Source organism: Myiozetetes cayanensis, unplaced genomic scaffold (assembly GCF_022539395.1).
Source record: "Myiozetetes cayanensis isolate MyiCay16 unplaced genomic scaffold, myiCay2020 scf5-8, whole genome shotgun sequence".
Lineage (NCBI taxonomy): Eukaryota > Metazoa > Chordata > Aves > Passeriformes > Tyrannidae > Myiozetetes > Myiozetetes cayanensis.
In genome coordinates, this window is record NW_026087742.1 from 45000735 (window position 1) to 45028053 (window position 27319).

General features: G+C 40.5%; 1 protein-coding gene across 6 annotated transcripts in view; it reads right to left on the bottom strand.

The window, feature by feature from the left end:
• Positions 1–27319, bottom strand: part of SPATA13 (spermatogenesis associated 13) — a 147364-nt gene that overhangs the window by 12163 nt on the left and 107882 nt on the right. For 4 of the 6 annotated variants that reach the window (XM_050331564.1, XM_050331565.1, XM_050331567.1 and 1 more), the window contains exons 3-9: positions 17574–17936; positions 14237–14381; positions 5998–6134; positions 5356–5535; positions 3792–3977; positions 1239–1418; positions 373–605 (exon numbers count right to left, since the gene is read on the bottom strand). In XM_050331564.1, the coding sequence (XP_050187521.1) occupies positions 373–605; positions 1239–1418; positions 3792–3977; positions 5356–5535; positions 5998–6134; positions 14237–14381; positions 17574–17936 (1424 nt within the window). Of the gene's footprint in view, positions 1–372; positions 606–1238; positions 1419–3791; positions 3978–5355; positions 5536–5997; positions 6135–14236; positions 14382–17573; positions 17937–19933; positions 20246–27319 lie in introns of those variants that run through there. The other 2 variants (XM_050331569.1, XM_050331568.1) reach the window with 2 other exon arrangements.

Genomic DNA, 27319 nt, shown 5'->3' on the forward strand with positions numbered 1-27319 from the left:
CTTTTGTACATACACAGTTTTTATGCACCTTCCCCCTTTCTTCTCTGGTTTTCCTTCTCCTTCACTTCCTTGACACACTGCCCTTCTTTTCACTCTGAATTACACATCCCTCCCTGCATACTATTTCAGAATCAACTTCTTTTCCTTTGCCTTCTTTGATCTACTCCTCATTCTGTCTTGCATCCTCCCAGTCCACTGTACTGCATTTTTAGATACTCTTTTAGTTAATATTTGTGATGGTTCCAAGGTGCCCTGTCTATAGTGGCCCATGGCAGTTTTGTTCCTGATCTCAAAAGCCTCAGTGTTGTGTTATCCAGAAAACTTAAGTAGGTGTTACTACTATTACAGAATTTGTTCTTTTAATTTTCTCACCTGTGTTCCTGAGTGGTGTATTTGAGCAACTCTGCAAGCTGTAGAGGGTATTTGCAGATCTTCTGAACAGGCGTGAGAAGAAAACCGTCAATAGCAATGTCAATCATCTGCTGAAGCAAGCGACAGGCCTCAAAGAAGTGGCGGTATTTGCCCTGTTTCATTAGTTTGGAAAGTTCAATGCAGGCACTGGGATGATTGTTACAATACTCTGAATAAATAGCAAAGCCTTCTTGCTATTAAAAAAAAAAAAAAAAATTACAGCTTTACTGAAGTGTTTGTCTATAAAGAAGAAAGGTTGTTTTTGTAACATCTGTTATATATAACCAGATTAATTAATCCATTTTCTTTATTTTTCCAGGCTGATGAGCCATGAAACTATGCAGAAACCTACTCTGTAACTGTCAAAACTCTGCACCTTCTTTGTCAGAACACAGAAATAAAGATCTCTCTTCAGTTAAGATAATCAAATCTGCTTTAACAAGTACTTTTCCCTGGGAAAGACAGCTATATGCTTAGCAAGTGCCTATCAAGAAGTCACAGCCTCTTTCCCCACCACCTTCCTTCCTAAATTTCTTTATGAAGTTTTTGCATGCCAAATGTGAGATCACTGCAAATAGTCCAGCTCAACTGTGATCGTTACAGTTTTGAAAATGAAATTTAAAATTGTTTACAAAGTTACACAATTGTTAAAGATGAGGAGAAATCTAAAACATTTAAATAGTTAGTTAATTGCAAATTACTTTAAATTCTAAAATACTGCTGGATTAGTATTTGAGAAGCATTTGTTACTAAAATCCCCTCCTAACATGGTATTTTATTATCATATTTTATTAATTTCATAAATTAAATCAACTTTTGCAACCTACATGTTGAAGAAAACATGACCCTATTTCACTTAGATGAGGTTCTTCTTTGTTGTACTGTTTCTCAAGATCTTTCAGAAACTTCCTTTGGAACTTGTAAATATCTTCAATATTTCCAAAAATGGTGCTTAACTGAGCTGTGGTGAACATTCCTGTATGTTTACGGCACTGCCGAATATAACCCTGGAAATGAAATAAAAAATACTCATTAGTTTGAAGATGTCAAACAGGATCTGCCCTGAACAAGCCCATCTGAGCTGGCCAAAACCCCGTGACCTACAGGCAGGTGAGTGGTTTCCCAGCCATATGCACACAGGTGTGTAAATTCAGATTTGCATCTGAAATGTTTACACACTGATTATTGCGGCCCAAATCCTGTCTCAGGAGACTGTAAATCAATCCGGGAACCAGAAACCTCCAGAGTGTGTAACGCCCATTCGCACCTCCTTGTACGAGGTCAGCCCCAATGTAAGGTCCCAAGGGTGCTGCTACTTTCACTTTTTTCACAGCAATTTCTCTGTGTCATAACAATTCTTCTTTATTCAGATTAGAACAAACCCTGAAACAATTAATATAAAGGCAAGGTCTACCAGAGCTAAAGTACTGGTATGCAGAGCTGGCACATCTTCATGTACCTGTTCCACAAAGCTGAGTGTGGCGAGCAGGATACAATGCAGGGACTGGATATTCAGGAATAGCTGCTGTGCTCATACTCTCCTATCTGCTACGGTGCTGGGATTCAGAGGAGTGTGAAGGTTAACTGGTATGACAGGGGTTATCTGCCAGGCTCCTCCACTTGGCTACTGTCAGTCTCGTCTCCTCCAAATTGCTTTGGAAGCAGACAGCTGAAATAGCCTTGCAGTTGCTCTGGTGAGGTTTACCAGGAAGCAATACTGAATATTGCTGGCACTGTTATGAATATTCCTGTCTCCTCAACAGCCATCTGCTTTGAGAGCTGTGCTGTGGCTACACTGCAAACCAGCTGCCACATTTCCTACTGCACCAACAAGGAAAACTAATTCCTGTGCAGCTCTTGAATACAGACTGCAGATACTTGAATGTAAAATGTGTTTTCAGGGTATACTTCAGCTTCATGATCCTGACTGCACCAGCTCTAGCAATTCACATTGTTGAGTGTGCACATATGGATTCTGGTTTAGTCTTACTTGATTATAATTTCAGCTTCATGTCCTGCTTGAAGATTTACTTTGAGGACAGCAGACCATGTCTACCCCAAATGTTGAATATGGTGCATCACTTCTCTACTTGGAAAGTGTGTGTTTGCTCTCTAACTACTAAACTCAGAGGCATGTCAGATTTTTAAAAAGAGGTATAGAATGTATGTATTAGAGAAAATTAATTAATTCATATCAGTCTAAGATATTATGACTGTGAAAGTAGTTCTAGAACTCAGCTAACCAAGGCAGCAACGTAGCTGAGCATAAAAGTTCCTCCCTGATCTTTTATGCACACAATCAAGCTTACTAGCTTAAGTAAATAATGACTATAAATGACAAAATTTATATTTAATGTTTTTTAAAATCAGCCAATTATTAACCAATTTTTGCTTTTCCCCTTTTTTTCCTTCAAGATGCATAAAAAAGGCCTGATCTAAAAATTAACAAAACAAACAAACAAACAAAAAAACACACCACCAAACCAACCAAACAAAAAACCCCAACCAACCAACAAAAAACCCCACCAAAAAAAACCAAAACAATAACAACAACAAACAAACAAAAACCCAAACCAACAACCAAAAACCCACTGCTGTCTTGTCTACTTTGTTGTGCATGAAATAATCTAATGATAAGTGGTAAAGGATGGAGGCATGACAAATACAAGGACAGACTTAGTAAACATAGGGTACAAAGAATATTTTGGTAAGTTGCTTAGCACCATTCCCAATGCTAACCACAAATACAAGTCAAATACAGGTCAAATGCATCACAGTCCACGTCAGAAGAGGCAAATCTCAGTGTAGAGTATTAAAAAACTTCTTGTCCAAGTGTGGGCCTCCAACAAAATTTGAATAAAGAAGCAGAAAACCCCTCACATTTTATGGTTCAAACAAGCAAGGTAGATCTAAAACACCTTTAGATTTCTTCATAGTTTCTAAGCATCCAGCAAAAGTCCCTTTGTTTGAGAAAACAACAAAAAAACAAATCCGCACCCAGCAAATACTCTTTTCAAGTTAATTTCAAAAAGTTTTGTTCCTGAACTGTAATATTACAGTTCCTCAGTGTTTTCTATATAAACCATGTGGTAAAAAATTCTAAATAAACTGGACTTCTTTCTCTCATTATTATAGAAATAGCAGTCAGATAAGTGAAGCACTTTTTCCCTGTCAGAAACAGAATTCTTTTTTAAAAAAAGGAAGCGATACCTCATGGCAGTCGGCAGAGAGGAAAGCTGTAAAAGGACACAAGAAGTGTCTGACTGACAGCCTCAGAAGCTCAACTGAGAATATTTTAATATGAGAAACCACTCTGGTTCTCATCTTATATGTTTTGTTCATATCAGGTCAGCAGAACGTCCTCAGGTTAAAGCATGTACCTCACAGATGTCCTTGAGATGCTTGATATAGACTTGTTCTGTGTTCATAATTTCCTGTATAACATTGGTTCTCATCTGATCCTTGTTTTCAGCTATTTTCTGGCGATGCTTGCTAATATCTGCATCTTGTTCTTCATCCTGGATACTATTACAATTTTCTGGCACTTCTTCCTGATTAACTCGCAGCTGTAGCCAGAACAAACAAAGGAATTAGAATGAAGCAGAAACTTTTACAAAATGTGGTAAAACTGTTACTAACTTCTTACAATTAAGAGGAGACTGGCTACAGAAATGTTCCCAATCTTACCTTAAAGAGGGGATTCCATAATAGGAATTGTCCCATTGTGCCTACTGCATATTCAAATAAAATGTTGAGATTTCTGTCTGGTTCAATACATGGCTTTCTACTACTCATAGATTCTGAGAGATACCATGTTGTGTTGCCCAGGTACTTTTCAGGCTTAAGGCTATTTCTGACCCTTACTAACAGTTTATGTGTTATTTTGGCCAAGCTAGCATGTGGGTAAAATTACAAAAGTAAGACAACTGAACCACTTTTAAATAGTTTCCCTCTGCGCCAGTTCCCCATCTGTACAATGTGGATAACAGCACATCCATTTTTGACTTTGCCCATGTTGGCTGGAGATCTAGGAAGGGCAAAGTCAGGAACCACCTCTAGCACTTTGTGTAGTATTTCATGCAGTGTGGCCCAAGCTTTACCACAGGCTCTCAAAAAGTAATTCAAGTTACTTTCTAAAACATACTTCAGTTTTATGCCATCTGAGAGTTATACTGTCATTAATCTGCATGAGTTCTGACTGGGGAGTTCAGACTGTGAACCAGATTTCTACATAATGTTGGGATAATAAATTAAGTCCTATTTTCAAAAAAATCCCTGCAGCATAACTTTTACCACACCCTTATGAAAACTGTTGTGTCCTCTCTGTATAGTAATGGCTCCTGGTTGAGCTTTCTGCTCCTGTAATCTCTACTTGAGAAATTCCTTTGGTTACAAAAGGACCACGCAAAGGAAGATAAATAATAATAATGGCCAGTCTTCGCGAGCGAAGATCCGGGGAAGGTCTTTCCACCTTCCAGCCTGCGCATTGGATTTTTTTAGGTGAGACACAGTGTGCGCGGAACTGAGCCCACCCTTTAATCCTAAGGTTCATCTGCCGGGGCCAAGCGAGCTTGGACAGTGGCAGTGAGGTCCTTAGGACGTAGGTGGGTTGCCTTTAAGGGCTAACGAGCCCCACCTGCCCGGGAGTGTCCCTGACCGGGAATCGAACCCGGGTCTCCGCGGTGATAGCGCGGCGCCTTTACCCCTAGACCACCAGGGGCTCCGCAAAGGAAGAAGACAGAGTAGAAAGTGTCAGAGGAGCTAAGGGATCTTGGGGTGTCATTCTCTACTGTTTTTTAACTTGTGAACTCCTTAGGAGTTACACCACTGACATTCAGCTACAAACATACTGACCATCAGGGCTCTTCCCTGAAATGTAATGCCATGACAATTGTCACACTGACAGGAATCTCACAATGGTGCAAAAGCAAGAGAGTTACCCACCCTGACAAAGCTAGCTGGAAACCAGGCTTCCTTGTCCTCATTTCTTCCCCACCACCAATCTTTGTTGGAAGCTTCTAGAACTCTGATGACATCTCCAGCTTTGAAGCCCAGCTCTTGATCATCCATAGTGACATGGTCCCAGAGAGCCTCTGCATAGACAGCAGTGCCATCGCTTATCAGCTAAGACAGAAAGAAAATGAGGTTGTGAAGGACAAAAGATAAACTATGAACACTTTATAGATTACAACAATATAAAATACCTCACTAGAGTGCATATGATTACTCCTATTACAGGATGAAACTAAAATTTCAGATTTTCAGAAATCTGTGCACGTATTTATTAGTGAGAACAGTTAGAATCCTGATCCAGAGCAGTTATATAGGCTAGTGAGTTACAGTCCCGGTGAAGTTCAAGTCACTGTGCTCTTCCCTTGGCATCGCTCATGGGCCCTGCCAGAGACAGGTTACCATGGCTGCTGGATTCTTCACCATGCTGGCTACTACCATTGCACTTTTTATGAATACAAAACCTCAGAGCTGTGGAAAACATCCCACTGCATCCCCCATCCCTGTCCCTGCCTCACCCCTGCCCCATCGTTTCAGCACTGCAAAGTCCCGGACATTACCTCATTAATTGCTTACCTCATTAATTGCTAGCTGCTCGCCTCCGGGCTGCAGGTACCTGGGAGCAGCTTGGCAGAGCTCCTCGTAGCTGTAATCTTCCTCACTGCCATTGTCATCCACTAAGGCTGAAGATTCAGTCCCACCATCTGCAGCAACTAAAACAAAGGTGCAACAGCTGTTTGCTTCATCATTTTTATGATTCCAAGAAAAACAACAATGCAAGAGGAATTGCTGAGAAGTTGCCTTTGTTGTCATGAATATAACAATAACAGCAGAAGTGGAGGGCAACAGAGCTCTCAGGAAAACCACTTTTCCATCATTAAATACTTTTTACTCTTTTTCAGAATTTTCTCACTTAGCAACTGATAAAACTGAGAAATTTTTGTATATCAAAAATAGAACTACAACCATTCTTCATTTATTTTTTACCCAGAGTAAACCTCAAATAATCTGTTATCGGAAGGGAGACCCCAATGCAGTTTTCCTCGTGGCAGGTGAGAGAGCCCCAGCAGCCCGCAGCAGTCAGCAGGGACACTGTCATGCCCAGGCTGAATGCTCTCACACCATCACATCCCCTGCAGGGACACAAGGACCCAACACCTCTGTGCCCACCCACCATACACAGCCCCTGCTCTGTGCCAGCTGCTGCCACCTCTCCCAAGCATCGGGGAGGCTCTGGCAGCACCAAGACCTGAGGAGACAGGGAGTCCGAACTGAGCATGGTATAACTGCCCAAAAGAAAACTTGTTCTAACTGCCTCAAATCACAAAAAAATTCTTGGTTTGACAATTGCAGATTTTCTAACCAAAGAGGCAGCTTTGTGTATAAATAGAGACCAGGACTAAGATGGGCTTCATCTTATTACACAACCACATGAACCAAGAGAAACATCATTTAAGTGACTGTCACTATACACATATTACAGCATAAAACTGTAAAACCCACCTGGGGTACACCACTGGGTGGTGATCCTTTCAGCAATCATCTCTGTGCTGGCAGATGAAGGGGACTGGGGTCTGATCTCAGGAACAAGTCACACTGACTGACTGACGCCCATCCTGCTCTGTGCTGGACCCTGTCCGTGTGGGCTTGCCTTTGAAAGATGGCTATCATGTTCAAACCCATCGGGATGAGCTGGTAATCAAGAAGCACTCATGACCAGTGGCCCAGTGCCTGAGTGCACTCTCTGGTCCTTGTTTACTTATCCCTAAAGATTTATTCCTATGGCAGGCCCAAGCTGTGAATAACTAGAGTTCGAAGATCATACAGTGCTCAAAAATGCATTAAAAATAAAAAGTAAAAAGTAAAAAATCAAGTAAAATTCAGAATGGGCTTCTAGCACTGAATTCCTTTACTAAAGGTTAGTCTGTCACAGGTAAGTTGCTGCACAGCCTGCAGAACATCTCTTACTCCTGATCTTTAAGCAGAATTATTGAAACTGCCAATTCCACCAAGCAGCAAGGCCAAGCAGCAGGGCCCTGACACTGCTTCTTCTCTACTCTGCTTCAAACCTGGGTACTGCCTGCCTGCTGAGCTCTGGGCTCCAGATGGGTGACAGCTGCAAAGAGATGACTCCTGGCTTTACTCCACACACCTAGTACCAATAGGCACACTGCTGCCAGCACTATTTATGTTACAGTGAGAAATACTACAACCCCCTCCTTATGGGCACTCATACCATCACAAGCATCTTTGGTCATCTGAGTATTAACTTGCAATAGAGATCAAAGCAGATTACCACACAGATTTACCAAAAAACTTGAAAGATTTTTCTTTCCATTAAAAGTGGAAAAATATGGCATTGTCTTGATATAACAGAACATGGCTATCTGACCATTCTGTTCCGCTCCCCAGAATTTTAAATGTACATTCACCTTAATGGTATAATCTGCCTAAAATGGGAGAATGCAGAATTCCTGATTTAAAAAACAATTTTTTCCTCTACAGATTCATAAATCCAAGCACTGATAAACTTTTAAAATACATCTTGCAAAACTTACTGAAACTGCTTTGTTAAAAATATCTGAAAACAAATTAAATCAATATGTATCTTATAAAGCAGCACCAAAAAAAATTAATCCTAGTGATCCTTTATACATCCCCACTGTATTATCAGTACTGCCTGTTGGTTTGTTCCAGTAAGAGCGGCGCATCAAAATAACCTAATTCATTTGGCTCCAGACGAAAAATTATTACAATTTTAGGATCGATAACTGTTTGTTATTTAGTATCAAATCAACAAGCTTACATTGACTTTGTAGTTAGAGTCAAATGAAATCAGCCGCTTGCATTCTGCATCTATTCCTCTATTGTTTACAGACAGAAATATCAGAGGGAGGGGTCTGCTTTCCCGGTTGCACCAACGGGATGCAAAATCTTAAAGACAGCCTGGGACTGATTCAGATCTCCTAGGAGCTTTGTCAGTGGTGTAAGGCTGCAGGTACCCATGGACGACACTGAGTAAGTGTAACCAGAATCAGGCCCCTTGACTACCACTGTTTATCAGTTCAATCTAAAAACTCTGTAAAAAACAGAAAGAGAGAGCATGTTCTACTCACACGTACCCATCTGAAGGCTCTCCAGACTCCAAAATCGTGCCATTGCCCCCCTGGCTACCATGCTGCTGTCAGACTGGATCCCAGGGCAAAGATTTGACCTCTAACAGGTGATGCTCAGTCCTAAAGGGCTGGTGGAGGATCACAAGAGGCTCTGAGCTACATACAGCTCAGAGAAACAGCCTGTTCACTGCCTTCAGCTCCTGGCAGTGCCTCCAGAGCCTGACTGGGAACTGCCAGCGGCGCACTCAGCCGCTCAGCCTGGCTCCCGGCTCCCAGCTCTCTGACATCATGGGGTGCCCTTAGGGAGGAAGTTCCAGAAAAGAAACAAAACCTGGCTGCCTTCCCTGGCCACGCTGTGCCTGCAGCCGCCCAGACCGCTCCCACAGTGCCTGAAAATGGTGAGCACAGCAAAGCAAGGAGTGCATTTGTTTTTCATTAAAGTAGCTAAATGCGATTTCAATCTATATTCAAATGACTGCAATCCAAAGGGAGAGAGATCTGGATGGGAGCTGGGAGTTCCCTGTATTACAACACTGTTTGGAGTATTGGTCTATCATTGTCATAATATACCAGTTAAAATTCCAGCAGAAGTAAACAATTAAGGTATTTTTTTGCACAGCTATTAAAACTTCTCTTGCTTCACAGGCACAAGGAGCCCAAGTGTAAGGCTGTAGCAGACTGCTCTCAGGAAAAACAGGGGAGGCTAGAGACATTTCCTCACTGAAACTACAAACTTAATTCACCAGGTTCATAAAATAGGGAATAAAACAGGAAAGCACTCAAACCATTCAGCTTTCTCTGGGTCTGACCCAGCCAGAGCACAACCTCATTCATTCACCACAGGCCAGCATTCCCCACCTTTACATTTGTACCATCCTGCAGTGAAGCTGGATCAGTCCATGCACTGGAAGCGAAAACAGGAGCTGCTGCCATCAGCAGAGTGCAAAGCCTGCTGCAACCTATGCTTGTACAAAGCACTGTGCTTACAGTTTGGAAAGCTCCATATCCTTATGGTTTCTTCTTTACCTGCAAACTGCTGCTTAGCTGAGCCTGTCCTGTGACTGGGGACTGTCTGCTCCGGGGATGTGTTCACAAAACCTTGGAGACATTTCTGCACACAGCGACTTCTCAACACCCACTGAAATCACATGGTTTCCCCCAGCACTGCCTCAGACAGAGGAGGAAAGGCCAAACATTGCCCTGCAATATTAATGCCATCTTCCTGCAAAAACCCTGTCTGTGCTACACTGCATGGGAGACTAACAGGAATTCTCTTCTGAATCTCCCAAACTTCCGTATTATTTCTTTCCGCAAGGACTCTTGTTGGATAGCACAGTAAAGATAAGCTACTGGATATTATAAAATATTCATACACAGCCCTGTGCATTTTTCTTGGCACAAACCACTAAAACAAAGCAACCCAGCAAACAGAAGTGACACCGAAGTGCTGATGATCCTAGGACCTGCAAGTGAAGGCTTCGTGCTTTCAATCAGCCTGAGCACAAGCTCTCTGCCATGTCAAAACCCTATCCACCAGGGAAAAACAGTTGAACTGCCACAGGAAAACTAGATCAAACCCCATACAGCTCTTTTAGAAAATACATTAAAAACAACCTCTGACAAGCAGTCTTTTGGTTTGATTTTTGCAGAATGTTTTTGTCCAAAGACTAACCTAATGCCTATGTGGGATGCTGCTAGGATGGATGATGCTAGGTGGTCTGCTCTCCCTCCATTGCACAGACACATCTAGGTACTGTGCAGCCGCAAACTGAATAATCATAAAACTACTCATCTGGGGTAAGGTGTTGGCAGGTTTGTCTAGTCCACAGTGGCCTCATCCAAATGCACACTGAGCTGCTTTACCCACTGCACAGGGCCCTCTGAAAAGGCTCTGGGTAGCACATACTAAAATACTAAATGTAAAAGCTAGTTTACCTGCCTCAAAAAAATCCAGTTCTAGATACCCTCTAGTATCACAGAATCCACCACCCTGGGGCAGACCACTGGTCACCCCCAACCACTGCTCTGACAGCAGCCAGTAGCAGATGTCCAGGGAAGAACATAAAAAACAGATGAGGCACACAATGGCATTTTTCTGATATACTTTTCTAAATTCCACTTCTCTGCAGATCAGAGTCATATCCCTCCTGGGGCAGAAATGTGTCTAATGTACTGAATATTGCAAACCACTTTCTGCATTTTTGCAAACTGTTGGGATGTGAAATATCACGTGTAGCAATGAGTTTCGTAGTTTAATTTTATAGAGTATGAAAACTATCTTTTATTTTGAACTTGCTCTCTGGTGATTTCATCTGGTGCCCTTTAGTTCTTACATTACTGGAAACGATAACTATTATCTGTTCATTTTTTCTATGCAAGACAAACTTTTATTCTCCTACTGCCTTTTTTTCCCTGTTGCAGAGCCCTAGCTGCATTAATCACTCCTCCCAGAGACATTTCTTGTCCTTTTGCCTTTCTCTGTATCATTGCCTGTAAAAAATGCCTTTTGGGATGGAAAGGAACAGGGAGATGGCCCCCACACACGCACACCAGTAGCACAATTGGGCTTTCTGTTTTGTTCTCTACTTCCTTCCTACAAAATCCTGCCCTTTTATTTACTGTTTTGACTGTTACTGTGCACTGCACTAACACTTTAAATGTCTGTTAGGATTGCAAGATCTTTTGCTGAATGGGAGTATCCAAACCAGAGTCCATTCTTCTGTAAGCACACTAGGCTCTGGTTCCTCCTCTGTGTGCACTACCTTGTCTTTATCAACACTGCCACCAGTACAGTGCCTTGTGTCTTGCTTTTACTACTGTGAATAATTTAGCACACAACCAAGAATTGCCATTTCACTTTATACTACCCTTCCCACATTATTTGTGAAGACACTAAAAATCTGACTCCACTCACGAGCTCTTTTCTTAAGAAAACTGACCACTCTCCTGAGTTGTTCCTGAGCTGTGCTCCGTAACAGGCTGAAACATACTACATTAGTCAACTTTGACTGAACTGGGAAAAATCTGACTGTTATTTAACACTGGACACAAACATCCACAACAGGATACTACTTGAAGTAAAGACATGTAAATTTATTTATCTAAATGCTGGCATCCATGTTCTAATGAACCATCTAAATCAGCAGGTACTGGTCACAATTAAAAGAGCTGAGAGCAATCCACCTCATCCAAAGGCAACTCTAACCTTAATTTACTGCAATGACAAGGGCCTCAGATCAGTCATTTAAACGTAGCTACTTAGCACCATTTTAAGTATTCTGGATACCCTGCTGGCCTCCAGCTACCACTGGAGAAAGAAACAGGTCTCCCATAGGTCCTCTGTCATATCTGCCAGCTGCAGGCAGATGCTCAGGTACCCCACACAGCACTGGACCCTGTGAATCAAGCATTAGTCCTCTATTGCTTGTAACAGGTGTACTAAATTTTAACTCTTATGTAGGTACCTGCACTTAGACTAAATTTAGGTGACTTAAACTTGAGCTGAATTGTACCCTACTTACTCAGAGTTGAGCCTAGCTAAAGGAGTTTACCAATCAATTTAGCAAAATTCAAGTCCCACACAAAAACATGCAAAAAAGATGGGGTTTTAAGATGCTTACAAAAACTGCTCCACTGTGAAAATTAGGCAACCTCTTTCATATAATTTAAAACTTGTAACCCTTTAAAAGTAAGATATTTCGCTGATATTTCGCTGTCTTCTAACTGCTGTTTTTCTAAAAATTTACTTCTATATCCTATTGTTCTAAAAAGAAGACATACAACGTATTAGGTTTTAGCTAGTAACTAAAATAAGATACCACTGGTTTTTCAGTGCTTGGGTTTAGAATTACTTTCTATAATAAAGGGCTTTTGTACTATCAAATTTCACTGTGCATGAGCAAACAAAAAACTCTCACATGTTCAAAGACAAGGAAATGCCTTGTGATTTAAGAGAAAAAAGGAAAGAGATCAGAATGTATGACAGTAGTCACTTTACTATTTTCTGCTGGAGCTACTTAACAGATCTTTGCAACTGCTTTCAAACTGTGAAGTCCATGATATTCCCTATTTGCTTTCAGAGTTTTGCTTTCAGAAGCTTTTCCTGCTCCACTTCTATGTTTGTAAGGACTCATAAAAGTCATACCCAACATAATCAGTATTGCTTTGGCTTCACTGTCTTGAAAAATGGCAGAACTCTTGGTTTGTGTATCTGTTAATGCTTCTGTTTAGGAGATCAGTTAATCAAAAGCCAAATACCTGGAAAAATATTGCTTTTAAGCAGTTGTCTAGGTAACTAATATTATTTCATGAGGTTTCCAAACATGAAGCAGAAAGGATAACTAAAAATAGAAAAATAATTCCTACTCTGTGATAATAAAAGATCCTCTTTTTTTCCCCAAACTAGCTTATGGCTACACTTGTATTCTGTGAATGATCCTTCTGGAATCACGGACTGAAATACCACATAACCTCAGCAAGGGTTGCAGCATTAGATGTCTAGTTTACCTCAATGTCTGATCTGGATCATTAGGTATACTAAGATGCATAAAGCAAGAACACAATCCAGACATGGATTTTAAAGTAGTTCCCAATATTTTACTACAATATAAATGAAAAGTTAAATACTGATACAGTATATGTAAAGCATCTCATTGCTGTAGTTTGAAATTCTCGAGTCTGTTTCTGAAGAAAACTGTCATGTTCTATTCAAGACAGGAAAATGCAGTTTTAGCATGTTCTTACATAATTTTTTGTTGAGGCATTTTTTTGAGCAGGATTTGGATATCATTGCATATCTTAGAACCACAGAAGCCACATACTGACTTGCAAACATATTTGTAATTTTAATAAAGAAGAACTGAAAATGCTGTTTGTTAAGTTTCCTACTTCAATCATGGCAAGGCCTGATCCAAAGTATTTAGAGTGAAGGTTCACAGCAGTGTTTTGCTCATTATTAACAGTGAAGGATATAAAGTGAAAATTTTGCTTTTATTTCTAACCCTTGCCAGTGAAACATGAATAACTGTTCAGATTATGCTCACAGTGGTCTGAAAGAATACAAGTGGTATTAACCCCAGGTCTTCTGGTCCCACCTGTGAAGAAATGTTCCACTAATACTAGACAGGACTTTCTATTAACTCCAGATAGTACTGCATGCTAAGAGTAAACAATTACAGCAAAAATACAGAGGGTGCAGAGTCTGATAAAGGGCAATGCTTCCAAAAAGGCAATGTTTAGTCCTTCATGTACCAGAGCCCTAGTTGGGCTACTCACCTGGTTGGGCTACTTATTTAAGGCTTGCCTATCTCTAAGTAGTTAAGCTGAGTGCATGGTAATTACTAAATTAAAAATACATGTGCAGTGTGGCTGAGATTCAGGTATAAACTCAAGCATATTAGACTTCCTTCACTATCTATTATCTTCAGGCAAGGATACAAATAAAGAGTGGAAAATACAGGAGTGTAAGTGGTACAGAACAATAAACCATACCACTGTCAAATGACAGATGTGACAAACAAGTTTTACATAAGCACAACAGCTACTAATAAGAAACTTGCAAAACAAAGCAACTTAGCTGGGTACTCCTTTGTCACTGAGTTGGTTTGCATCCTTTTGTGTTCCATACCATATTCTAATTCTTGATCAGCCTGGGGTATGACTTTGAGATCTACAAAGTCAAAAATACTTGCTCATCTTACCATTAGATGTTCTCATCTGCCGCCTCCGTCCAACCCGGTCCAGGCCAATGGGGGTACTTTGTGAAAAGGTGAGTGGCCGGAACCTGGCTGAAACAGCTTTGTACGGGGGCACCTGGTGTGCTGGAACAGGTGGCCGTGTTACAGGCTAGAGAAAACAGGAAAATCCAGTGTTAGTAAAGATACCAGCAAGTCCAACTGAGCAAAACTCAGGTAGGGAGTAAGGTTTCTTCAGATAATCCAGCTAATTAAAATCAGTAAAATCAACTATGTTGAAGTGGCATTGCTTAAACACTGCATACTATATCCACCAGCATCACAGAACATGTTTTATTACATTACAGTTCTCTGTTATATTAAAAACTCCTTAGCCTTCTGTTATGATCACATGTTCTATAATTTTCACTCTTTTTTGAAGACAGGTGCTGGAGCACCTCTCCTATGAAAACAAGTTGAGAGAGTTGGGGTTGTTCAGCCTGGAGAACAGAAGGTTCCAGGGAGATCTCATTGTGGCCTTTCAGTACCTAAAGGGGCTACAAGAAAATTGGAGAGGGACTTTTTACTAGGGCACATAGTGATAGGACAAGGGGGAATAACTTTAAAATGAAGGAACATCAATTTAGATTAGATATAATGAAAAAGCTTTCTATGATGAGGGTGGTACAACATGGGAACAGATGTCCCAGAGAGATGGGAGATGCCCCATCCCTGGAAACATTCAAATGAGGCTACAAAGGGAGTTCTGAGTAAACTGATCTAGTTGAAGATGTCCCTGCTCACTGCAGGGGGTTTGGTCTAGATGACCTTTAAAGGTCCTTTCCAATCCAGACCATTCCATGATTCTGTGATGACTTCATGCCCAAATGCTCTGGGTTCTAACTGCTTTGAGAAGAGCCTGTGCAACGCCAGCTGGCATTGCAAACACACACCTCAAGGCAAAGCCAAGGAGAAAGAATGACCATGCTATAGCTGGAAGTTCTGTTTATTTCCTGGGACATTTGCTTTCTCCAAATAAAGGTACTGCTTGTAAGTAAAAGAAACATATTGTACAAGACAATAATAATTGTCTCCATGTTCCTCTGAGTTCCCAGGAGTCTCATAAAGAGGCAATACTAGGTGTACTGTTACTGTATCTCAAAGCCATTTTCTTTAGATAAATCATTAATTTGCTTAATTATTATTAGAGAATCTAAATCCTTGTTTTATTTGCAAATTGAGACTGATTTTATGTGGGTTTTCAAAGCTTTTCAGAAAAGAAATCACCAGAGTGAAGAGCAGTCTTTGAAAATCCCATATAAAATACTTCTAGCATGTGTATTCCTGCTTCATTAGTCCTTTTTTACATTCCAGCTACAAATTTACTTTCTAACATGACTGCCAAAAACCTCAATGTGTGTTGAATATAATTTAACTACAATCTCATCTTTTAACCTCTTTTCCTAAATGCTTTAGCAATATACCAGGATCCTACACCATAGAGAGTAAGTCCAATATGTTGTATCAAATATCTAGTAGAAGTGATGGCAGTTATTATATGGAAATAACTGGCTGATTAAACAAAAAAGCTGTTTATTTCTGGGCAACTAAAATTTTATTGTAAGGTCTCAGTCCAAATCTCTTCCCCAGACAGACAAGGATGTGCTGTTACTCAGTGGAGGTCCTAGAAAGGCCATCGTTTGGCTTAATAATGTGTCCTTGTTGGGAATGCTCCAAAATTTTGGTCTTGACCACAGTGATCCAGCAATGTGCTCATTTAACCCCAGTCAAGCCCTTGTGGCAGCATCAGAGCATGGAAAACAGTCAACTCAAATAGCTGCCTTGATGTATGTTCCATCATTATTAAACTGATGTGAACAAGGTTTGAAATGAGATCAATTTGCTTTCAGCAGTAAATGAAGGGCCTGGAGAGTGTTAATTCACTTCCACAAGCAAGGATTATTTGAGTTGCCAGTACTTACTATCCCTTGAAATACATCTATTATTCTTTAGTAAGATGGCCTAGAATTTATAACAACATTTTTTCTCTTTTTCTTTCCTCCAAGTTAAGCGATAAAATTAATTTTAAAATATCCCAATGATACAGGGTTTGAAACTAAAGCCTTTGCCTAGGTAAAAACTTCATTGGCTTCACTTGAGGTTTTGATGAAGATGCATTTTTTCATTGGGGAATTATAAAGAAAGAGATGTGTAATATATAATAACAAAATTCATGTTACAAATTGCTTTTCACAGGAGACTGAAAATCCTGCCACTGTTTCAGCACTTTAGTATCACTAGACTTCCTAGTAGGAGACCAAGTGGCATAAGAAAGATTAAGAGGACTCAAATTGCATTAATAACCACCTGAATCACAATATTGAGGATGTAAATATTATTCCTTTTTTTCTGTTGCTTTATCAACTTCACAAACTATTTAGTCAGAAGTCCTCCAGCTTTCCTGGAAAGTGGAAAATTCAATGCAGTCTTACAAAAGCCCGTGAGCCTGAAGCTCTGCAACCAAGTGCAAGATGGGGCCACCACTACCAACACAACAGTAAGTTCCTCTACACATTCTACCTGCTCAGGACTACCACTAGGGAAAAAGGAGTAATCTTTACCTTTCAGAAGTTTCTAATTTCTCATTTGTTTATTTAAGCTAACAGAGATGGCAAGTAAGTATATAGGTACTACTGAAGTACACACTGCTTTCTTATAGGCTTTCTTACTGCTTTTTTACCTTTGCTCCATCTAGTCTATTTAGTAGTACATAACCAGACATTTTATTCATATTGTCAGTCTTCTTAGATTCTTTCTTTCATTAATTTCTAAATTTATTACCAATTTTCTCAAGTAATGTCTTCATTAGTTTTAAGTATCCTTGTCATGCCAATATCAAGATTTTGAACACCAGTGCTAATGCCACAGGTTTTGAACAGACCTGCTTCTGGATAATTTGAAAGAATTGATAAATAATGTGTTATTATCATATTTGATTGTACTCCTCTGTTCCTCAGGCCCAACACTCTTTAAGGAGACTAAACACACAACTGTATTACACACAAATGAGCCCTTATATACCAATATAAGACATTATGACCATTCCAAGAAAGAAATCAGGTTAATTTACAATACAGAAAAGATTATCCCAAAGTCAGTATCAGGTTTATTCCATGCTGTATTGTTTTTTATCAAGAAGACAAAGTAATTAGTGACCAGGAAAGCAGTACTGTAAGTGCACGATGTCAGCTTGACAAAAGGGAAGGAAGAGAAGGAAGCATCCATTCTATTTTCTAGGCTGAAGATAGAGACAAGGAAGTGAAAGGGTCTTTTGCAGTTTGCAGAGCACATCTGTTTGTCTTACTTGTGTCAGCAGACCTTCTCTCTCTCCTACTGGATCGTTTCCATAGAAATTGACCCCACCTATTACGGAGATGGGTCTTCTTTTTCGCCCTCTGTGGTAGCCTACTGTGTTGCTTTGGACCACAGACCCAATGGATGACAGGCCTGGTTGATCTTCTCCATCCATGCAGTCTGTCTTCTGAGACTCCACCGCAACTGCATCTTCTGGTATAGAGAAACTTCTGATCGACATTTGGCCATAGTCTGAGAGAGGTCTGGGCCGAGATCTTTTTCCAGAGCCCCATCTCCTGGGTGCGACCTTTTGTGAGTCTGCCTTGTTTTCATCCTGGGATGTGGACCTCTTCCAGTGGTCATCAGAGACAACCTTTTTAAATGTGAACAAGTCAAATAAGCCACAGAATTTTCTGACAGTTAATAATTTGCGAGTTTGTCATATGGCAGATCAACTTAACACAGCTAAAACAGAAAGAGTTACCATATACACAGCAAGTGCAACTGACAATTCATGAAGAGATAACTTTGCAAGGAAAGACATCATAATGCTTGTTATGAGTAAGGCAAACACCCAACCTGCAGCACTTCTTTGGCACACATGACTATTAACACTAAAACTCACCCATTACCTCAGAAGTACAGACAGGTCTTATTACAAACACTGAATTCACGGAATGATATCTTGGAAAGATAACTCTGCACTCACAGGACTTGTTCCTGTGCAAAAGTAAAACGTTATAGGTAACACCAGTAAAAACAATTCAACTAACATACTGTGTTTCTAGACTTTTTACCAAAGCCTGTAGTGACAGGACAGGGGGTAACAATTTTAAACTGAAAGAGGTTGGGTTTAGATCAGATATATGAAGAAATTCTTGATCGTGATGGTGGTGAGGCACCAAACAGGTTGCTCTGAATAGCTGTGGATGCCCCAACCCTGGTAGTGTTGAAGGCCAAGTTGGATGGCCTTGATAGTCAGTAGTTTGGTCTAGTAGAAGGTGTCTGTGCCCATGGTTGGGGGGGTTGGAACTAGATAGGCTTTAAGGTCCCTTCCAACCCACCCAATTCTATGTTACTCCTCTCTTTCACCTCTGGTCAGTGATGAAAATAAACAGTAAGGCTGCAGTCTGACTGCTTGCAGATCCCATGTAACTGTAACCAACACCAAACCGGGCAATCACGCTCCCTCTTCCTGCTCACTCCCATACTCCCACTTGGGTCAGATCTAGAGATTCTGCAGCCAGGAGTGAACTGGGTGAGCGAATTCATACAGTCTGGGAGAAGCTAACTTCCTCTATGCTCTGGGAGGTTAAAGTCATACAGACTAGGATCAGAGATACATTATAACACAAATACAGGAAAAACCGATAGTTTTAAAAAGGAAGCTTGGAAAATGAGTGTGTTGTTCCTATTTAACAGCACATCTGGCTCACAGGATGAGTCACAAGTATCATAATTGCACTGGTATTACAAGTTTAGAAATAAAATAACCTCAGCTGAAATACCTGTTGAAGGAACATTTTAATGCATTTAAAGTAATACTGTTGTGAATTTTTCTAGCAAAACCCCTGCGGTTTTTCAGAAAAAAATTCTGCACATAAAAATTTATGTTCATTTTCCTTCAAATTTCCAATTTCTGGGTATTTCCTTGGCTTTTCCTGACTTCTTTATAAAGAATAGAAAAGAAACTGAAAGCTAATAAATATTCCAAAAACTAGAGGCATCACTTTGTCTGTCTCTGGCTACATTTTCTTCATCTGTTTCAGACCAGATGAAGGCATTTCAGATATTGCATATGCAAAGCAAACATGCAGCCCAGAAACAGCCTTTTACAATGATGCCTGTGACAGAAGACTAATCTTCTGTCACCTTCTTCTCCACCTGCTGTTTTCTGCTGGGCCAGTACAACTCAAATGAGCCTTTTTTAGAAAGCCACCTGATACAGCAGGCAGATGTTGCTTTTTGTTTGAAAGACAGCTTAAGACAAATTTCATAGTATGAATGCACTTCAACCAGTAATCAGAGTTATTAAACACTCAATATTTGAACATGATTACTGCAATTAAGGTTTGAAAAATGATCAATGTCATACATTGCTCTACATTCTATTATTTCACTTGCAGCATGGAATTTATTCTAAATAGGGAACTTACATAAATTTTGATTTTGGTGGCGAGACACCTGTCACTCAAGCATGCTTCAGTTTATCTACAGATTTTAGCACAGGATCAGTTTTAATAGTATAATCAATTCAATAGAAAGTCGCTCCCTGACTAGTGCACTGACACAGCTCCAGCAAAGCTGTCCCTTAAACACAGCCCCTCCGAGGTCTGAATAGCAAAATCACAGGTTAAATAAGGTTCTTACCTCAGAATCAGACACAGGTAAAGGGTCTCCACATATGCAGTGACTGAGAAAGGAGTTCATAAGAGTCATTTTATGGTTTTGTTTCGCAAAGTCTTGTCCATAAGAGCTACAAATGTGAGAACACTCTCTGCATAACCAGTCAGGCAAAGTTCATCCCATGATCCTGTACTTTTAGACTGAGGGAAGGACACGTCACACGTCATCTTCTAATCTGCTATTTACACCCTTATCTTGAGCAATAACATTTGCAAAGAGAGGACTGTTCTCCTTCTGCAGCACTCCACCTCCAGAGTAGTGATCCAAACGACAGCCAGATTAATCTCTGCTGTACAATAAACAACGCTGAAGGATGCGTGTTTTTAGGCTTAGATCTACAAACTGCACTGAAGAATCCTAATAAAACAGAAAACATAATACTCTCATTGCAAAAATCAGAGGAAATCAGACTGATAATCTCACATTCCTCTAAGTGACCAACTCAAGCAGGACCTGATCAAGTGACCACTTACTAGTAGGAATAAAATACCCAGCACACAACTCATAGGCTCCAGTGCTGCAGTCACTTCAGTGTTAAGTGTGGTTCTTCACATTAATGAAAAAATTCTGAGGAAACAATTTCATTTCACCTGAAATTTGTACTGTGCAACACCTGGCTTTATACTTTTGCAACACCACTGACCTCAAATTACCTTTTCCTGATGAATCAGTGGAATCAGATTAATGTTATACAGTTATTACTGGTAACATCTACAGACGTGTACGGTACACATGGCACTTCATATAGGATGAAAATCAAAATCTCATGCACTCGCTCATGCATTATAAGTGCTGGTCAAAAATTTCAAGGCATTTCGAGATTTCTGAGAAGTTAAGGGCTAAGCTGAATCCACACTGGATTTTCTGAAATTCACACCCGCTAGTCCAGCAACAGCACAGGATCACCAGTGCTAGCAATCAAGATTATTGTTTTTCTTTTTCCTGACAGAAGCATATTTACAAATACAACCATTTAAAATGAACATTTACTTTGACTCAGACTAATGTTTTTATTTGTTATTGTTCCCTTAGGGTAGGATTCACGTCCAGATTCCCACATCTAAATTTTGGTTCTGGAATGAAGGTGTCTGTACATTAGCTAGATGTTAAAGCCATCACTACAGCCTGTAAAAATCTGGGATGAAATTTTGTTGCCTTAACATAGGCACCCATGGCCATTTCAAATGTCCTAAGCAATCTAGAATATCTCCATGTGCCATATGTCCCATGCAATATGTCACAGGACCTATGGGAGGCCTGGGTCATCCAGAAGCAGTCCCTGGGGATGAGGGGGAACCTGTCAGGACATCTCCAGCAGTGCTGGGTCTTCTGTGTTTTAGCAATCAAGTTGAGCCCCCAGTGAAGAGCATCAGCCAAGCCTACAGACTGGATCAGCCAGGCAGCCCTACAGGCAGGAATCAGGTGCCAAGCCGGATCGCAGGGAGATTTAGATGGTACTACAGTTGTGACCCCCAATGCTGTGGGAGCCCTACTTGGTCCCTGTCTCCTGCTCCAGCAATGTGCAGCTTCCTCACAAGGTGCTTTCCAGCTGCACACAGCTGCCTTTGATAGCTGCCCCTCACTGCACTTGACAGCTGTTTTTAGTTGAGCTCAACTTCAGGTGCCACTTTCAGGCGTGCTGTTAATGGTGTGTTCCCCAGGACCCCCTGACCCCACAAGAGGGTACAGTGGAACCTTTCTCAGGTTGCTCCCAGGCAGACAACCACACTGCAGAATCTGGGCCCAGCCAGACCAAAGCTGTCCCGTTCCTAAGCCCAGACTGATTTCCCAATCCAGGAACAATAGCTTCAACAACTTGATCATGATCTCACTCAACCTGGCACCAGTACAAGCCTGTTCCATTTAATGGCACATGACTCCTGTTGGCATTCTCTGTACTCATTAATACCAAGGTAAGCAACATCAGCATCAGGTGTTTAATCACTGAAATCTTAGCTTACTCTTTAGTCAGGTTCTCCAACTGTTACTCAGACTACTGTGCACCTTTGAAAAATTCAGCACCCAAAACTGCCTTCAGAAGGAGTGCTGCCCAAGGAGCATGAGATCTGATCCATACAGTACTGATAAAGGGGCGCTTGTGTGGATGTAACTTTTATCAGTGATATGGCATAAAACTGCCAGTACCTGAAGCTGTATGGCAGGACTTCTGCTGGAGCAGTTATACCAACCATGAATAACCCTTCATCCTATACCTGACCATGCTCTCTTGCTGAAGAGAAATGCCAAACTAGAAGTTTGACCCAATACAGCTTGCTGCTGGTCAGCTTGCTGCTGTTGGCATGCTTGTGAGGCCTGACACCATGACAGCAAAGGAAAAAAAGGCCTGGGTAAATTTTTTTTTTTTTAATGTGCTTATGCCAATAAACTCCCTAATTAAAATCACCCCTCTATAAATGTGTTGACGCCTGTGTACATTGATGAGGCTTCCTGCCCACTAATTTGCATTTCAACCCCTGCAGTTAACTATTTGGATTTTTTTAAATTTTATTTTTATATTCTAAATGTTGAACAATTAATGTTCCATAACATACACATATAGACAAGCATGGAGCTATAAGAGGATGCATATCTCCTTAAAGTTTTTTCCCTACCTCATAATCTGCTGAGAAGTCACAGGTAGGTTCCTATTGGACAAGGACCCCCAGCCTTGTTGGTCTCCAGGGGAAAGAGCATTCTGGACCCTCTTACACCTTTTTTTTTTCCTCCTTAGCTACACAATAAGTTGCAATACTTCCTGTTTTGATTTCTGTTTAAATTTGATCTGCCTGGCTGAAATGCAATTTTGTTACCTGCAGCTGCCTATTTCTCATCCAGAGAAAGGAGATAATCAAAATCTAATACTGACTTTACAAGAAATGCATATTAATTTCCAAATGCAATTTATAAGAAGGTATGATAAATTAAACAGATGATGATTCTGACTGAGAATAAGTTACAAGGAAAACCTGAGTAGGCTGAGAAGTTTCAGAACACAGGTACTATATATTCTCAGTGGAAACTTATGATGGATAATCAGTCATGTTCTTCTGTAAATGTCAAGGCTTAAAAGCATCACAGTACTTATGTATGTCATGTAGGTATCTTTGTAATTTGATCAAGAGTATACATTTCTGTGTACATTTAGGGGTCTATATAAAAATGTACACATTTCTTAAACTACAGATATATAAGAACAGCTACATAGCATATCATAATTGTTGACTATTAAAAAGGTATTGTTTGTGTATAACACAAGAAGTACCAAATGGAACTCAGGAACTCAGTAGTAATCTCAGAATTTATTTTTTGGTTCATACAAACCACCAAAATTAAAAACAACTAAGTGATCATGACCTAGTTGCCATAAATTATTTTACCACATTCACTTAACAGAGTATAAGTCTGGACAACAGGTCTCCACCCACGTACATGATAAAAGGCAACCTTTGCACTTCTTGCCAAATAGCAGTGGGGGAGCATGAGCTGAAGTTCATCATCACTACTAAATGAGATCAAAAGCTTGCTTTATGTTTCATGGACATGATCAATTTTTTTTTTTTTTTTGCAAACTGTTGGAAGAGGCACAGAGGTTATGAGATTCCAGATAAATACAGAGAAAATTTATTTATTGTTTTCTTTCTGGATTTTATGAAAATATCCTAAAGCATTACAAGAGCCCAGTAATCCCCTATTGATGCAATATCCAACAGTGATACAATCATAGCAATAGTTACCATGGAAATTATTGCTTTTACTGTAGAAGAAAGCACACCTTCAGTGACTGCATTTCTGATCACAAACAAACCAAAATTATTAAAGCAGTACAACTCACTTACTAGAAGAAAATTTCCATCTATTCCTTTCTAAATGCAAAATGCACTCTATTCTTTTTCTTTACATCCCTCCACTTCCTCTGCCACTACCATCTTTTCTTTTTATCAAGCCTCTGAGAACACCCCACATAAATGCACTGATTATCTATCTCTAGAATACAGAGTGCTATTCAACTGGTGGTTGGAAAGACAAGAAAATACAATCCATAAAACAACTGCAAAAAAACAACTGCTTAAGAACAAATGCAACTACACCTACACAAACAAGCAAAGCAGAAGAAATCAAAGTAATACCACCATATTCAACATTTAACAAAAGTTTTAGCTGCTTGGAGGATAATCTGCCTTTTCTTTCCCCCTTCTCCCCCCAAAAAATTGTGTGGATCCACAGTTTAAAAATTTGCAGAGCACTGCTTCTGAGGGATACTCCCTGAAGGAATACTGCTGCACAATACCAGTATGAGCTCCTAGAATGAGTGCAGGAAACACTGTGCATTGTAATAAAGGAAAATTACATTGCTGTGCTTTGTGCCATGATAAAATCAACCCTTCTTAGCAACACAAACTGCTGTGGTAAAACAATCAGTTTGGAAGTTTTAGAAATTGGGAAAAATTTATATAATTCTCCTCTTGGGATTTGTTGACACCAAAGCAATTATGGTGTTCTAACTAACAAACATATCTATAAATCTGTATTTAAAGATCAGCCTATGTAGATACAACTCCAAACAAAATTTAGCCATCTATGTTCTAAGGCCTTTTAATGCAGGTTTGCTTCATTTAACCTGATCCTTGAAAGCCTGCTTATCGTAATCAACAATAAAGCATAAAAGCTTTCCCTCTCAGCAATATGCCTTACCAAGGTTAGCGAGTTCACCTTTGTAATATCCATAGTGCACAGATAAGGAGCAGTTAAATCATGTAAGTCACAGAGGAAGCATAGGGCTGAACTGGAAATAACAAGCAGATCTTATGACTCTAAAATCTTCTCTTCAGCCTCAAGGATTTCCTTCGTCCTTTCCTCTCACTCATTTCCAAAACCAAATCAGCTATCATATTTCCAACTGGCAGAGGGGAGGAGTTTGCAGGGAAATGTATTTGCTTTGCAGAAATAACCTCATCAGTCATATAAAAATGCAAGTGTGCTAAAACCAGAAAACTATGTCCACTAGTTTTCTGGTGACTGATACTTCAGGATGGCTGGGTGACACTCTTATACTGCCCCTTCTTTACTTCAGTATCTCAACTGGAATAGCAGGCATGTAGAGTATAGACTATTTCTATCCTCTGCCTCTTTTAGAGGATGTGTAGGCATCAATAATCCCTAAAGAAATCCCTAAATATTTTCTAAATTGACTCAGAACACCCCAGATCAAGTAAGAGGTCTAAAAAAAAATTTCCTTTTATTTGGTAAAACAAGTAACTTTTTCCACTCTGTTTTTGTAATACCCACTGGCGAACCTCAAAAGCCAGATGGTAACCACAGGTTGAAAGTGGAACTTTATGCTAACAAAGCAAAACATAAAAAGCCATAGGCATCTGTATCTCTTCAGTGTCTCTCCAGACTGAAGACCTCTGGTTCCTTACTCTCTCCACCCTTCCAGAGCAAAGCCTTATCATGGGATAAGGCCATGGGCAGGTCCCTGCAGCAGTCACAAACTCCAGCTCGTGGAGCTTTAGTGGCATGGAGCTGCCTTGAGCAACTCTATGTCTGCAAACTATTATTTCCTAGAGCATGGAAAAGGGGAGAGGCTGCTGTGGCTGAGCTGCTGTGCTCGGTTCCCCACAGCACCCAGCCCGTCTCCCACCCTGCCATGGCAACCCAGTACCACAAGCAGCCCAGCAGGCTCCAAATGCCGGAAAGGGGAAATGCAGGTGGCTCAGAGGAAACTCTATAGCTGCCCCTGCTCAATTTGGACATCTCGGCCACCTAGAATTGAGATGGATATTCAGTGCTGACAACTCAACACCCTGCTCAATGTAAAAAAAAAATCACATGGCCAGAAGTGCCATTTGACTTTCTGGGTTACTATTATTACACCTGATCCCAGGGTGAGCAACACATGGGTACTACTGAGGTGCCAGAGGACAGCTACAGCAGAGTAAAATACAGACTCTCTGGAAAGGCAGAGGTGCACAAATCTAGCAAGAAAACAGAGATGCTAACTGCAGTGGAGTCGATCTGAGCTCTACCAGCATCCACAAACATTTTTGCAGAGATGACAGTAACTCCTGTACTTTCCTACAGTTTTCAGGAATGTCCAATTTTATTCAGCACTGCAGAGTTATCTGGTCTAAAATTTAACCTGATGCAGAATTCAGATTGCTGTCATGACTGCCTTGTTTTTCTTCTTCCTAGGAGCGGATACAGCAACAAATGATTACAGGCTGTACTGAATGGCATCAGCTCTGTTGCTGTGAGCTGAAAGAGGTTTTGCTGCAATAGGAAGATATTCATATCCTTTGAAGGCTCTCTTCTGCATTATTTCAGTGACGGATTCTGTAATTTGGGTTTGCGGCAATTCTCAGTGGTTTATGGTTTAGCTCTGGGCAAGTGCTTCTGGAAGTTGCTCTTTGAGTGACTGGGGGACATTGTGTGAACACATCCTTGACTTGTGGAGAGCAGCTCAGAGTTTAGTGCAAATCCAATGTCACTTGTCTAACTGAAACCTCAGTTTGCTGTGAGATGCTGTTGAGAGCCTGTTATGGGGCTCTGCTGCTCTGTCCCCAGGCCCTGTAGCCAGCAAGACCAGAGTGCCACTGGAGTGGTGAGCCCTCACTCCAAATCACAAGCCTCTTAGGAGTAAACCCAGTTCAAGAAGTTTCCCCCATTAATTTACTTTACCTAATTATCCTTCACAATTTATCACATTTTCAGTTATACACATTAAGTTGATTAAGCCACACTCTAAACTGCATGAGAATGAACCAGAGGTGAATAAATCCAAAAGGAAGAGTTCAGAGAGCTGAAAGCAGCTAGCTCCCAGCAGTGTGCTCATTCCCAGCACTCAGGAACTTCAGGCAGGTACTGAAGATGATCATTCTCAGCTCCTGGCTGCTGCTTGCTCCCTGTGGATATTGAAAATAACTACATCTAGCCACGACCCTTTAGTCCTTCACTATGAGGACACTCTCTGAAGCAAGAAATAGGGAGGATGAACCCTGAGGACAGAGCTAAGTCCTCTCCATATCTGCACTCCTACAGCTCTTCTTCCTCTTCGCCTCCATAAGCTGTCCCCCAAGTTAAGCTTTGTTAAGTTCTGTATGGCAAGAATAAAAATGAGTCACGGACAGGTCTTAGAACACAAAGTATTGTCTGCAAGCAAAATGTGAGTCAACCCTAGTTACAGCAGAGTCAACTCTTCAATTTATCATTCACTTATGGTCATGCAGATAAGGTATTCAAGTAATAAAAAGTCTGGTGTACTGCAAAGCCAGATGCCAGTAAGGCACTTTAAATAGCAGATACTCCAAGAGCTTGCAAAAGACTAGGTGAAATGTCAAATAACTTGATTTT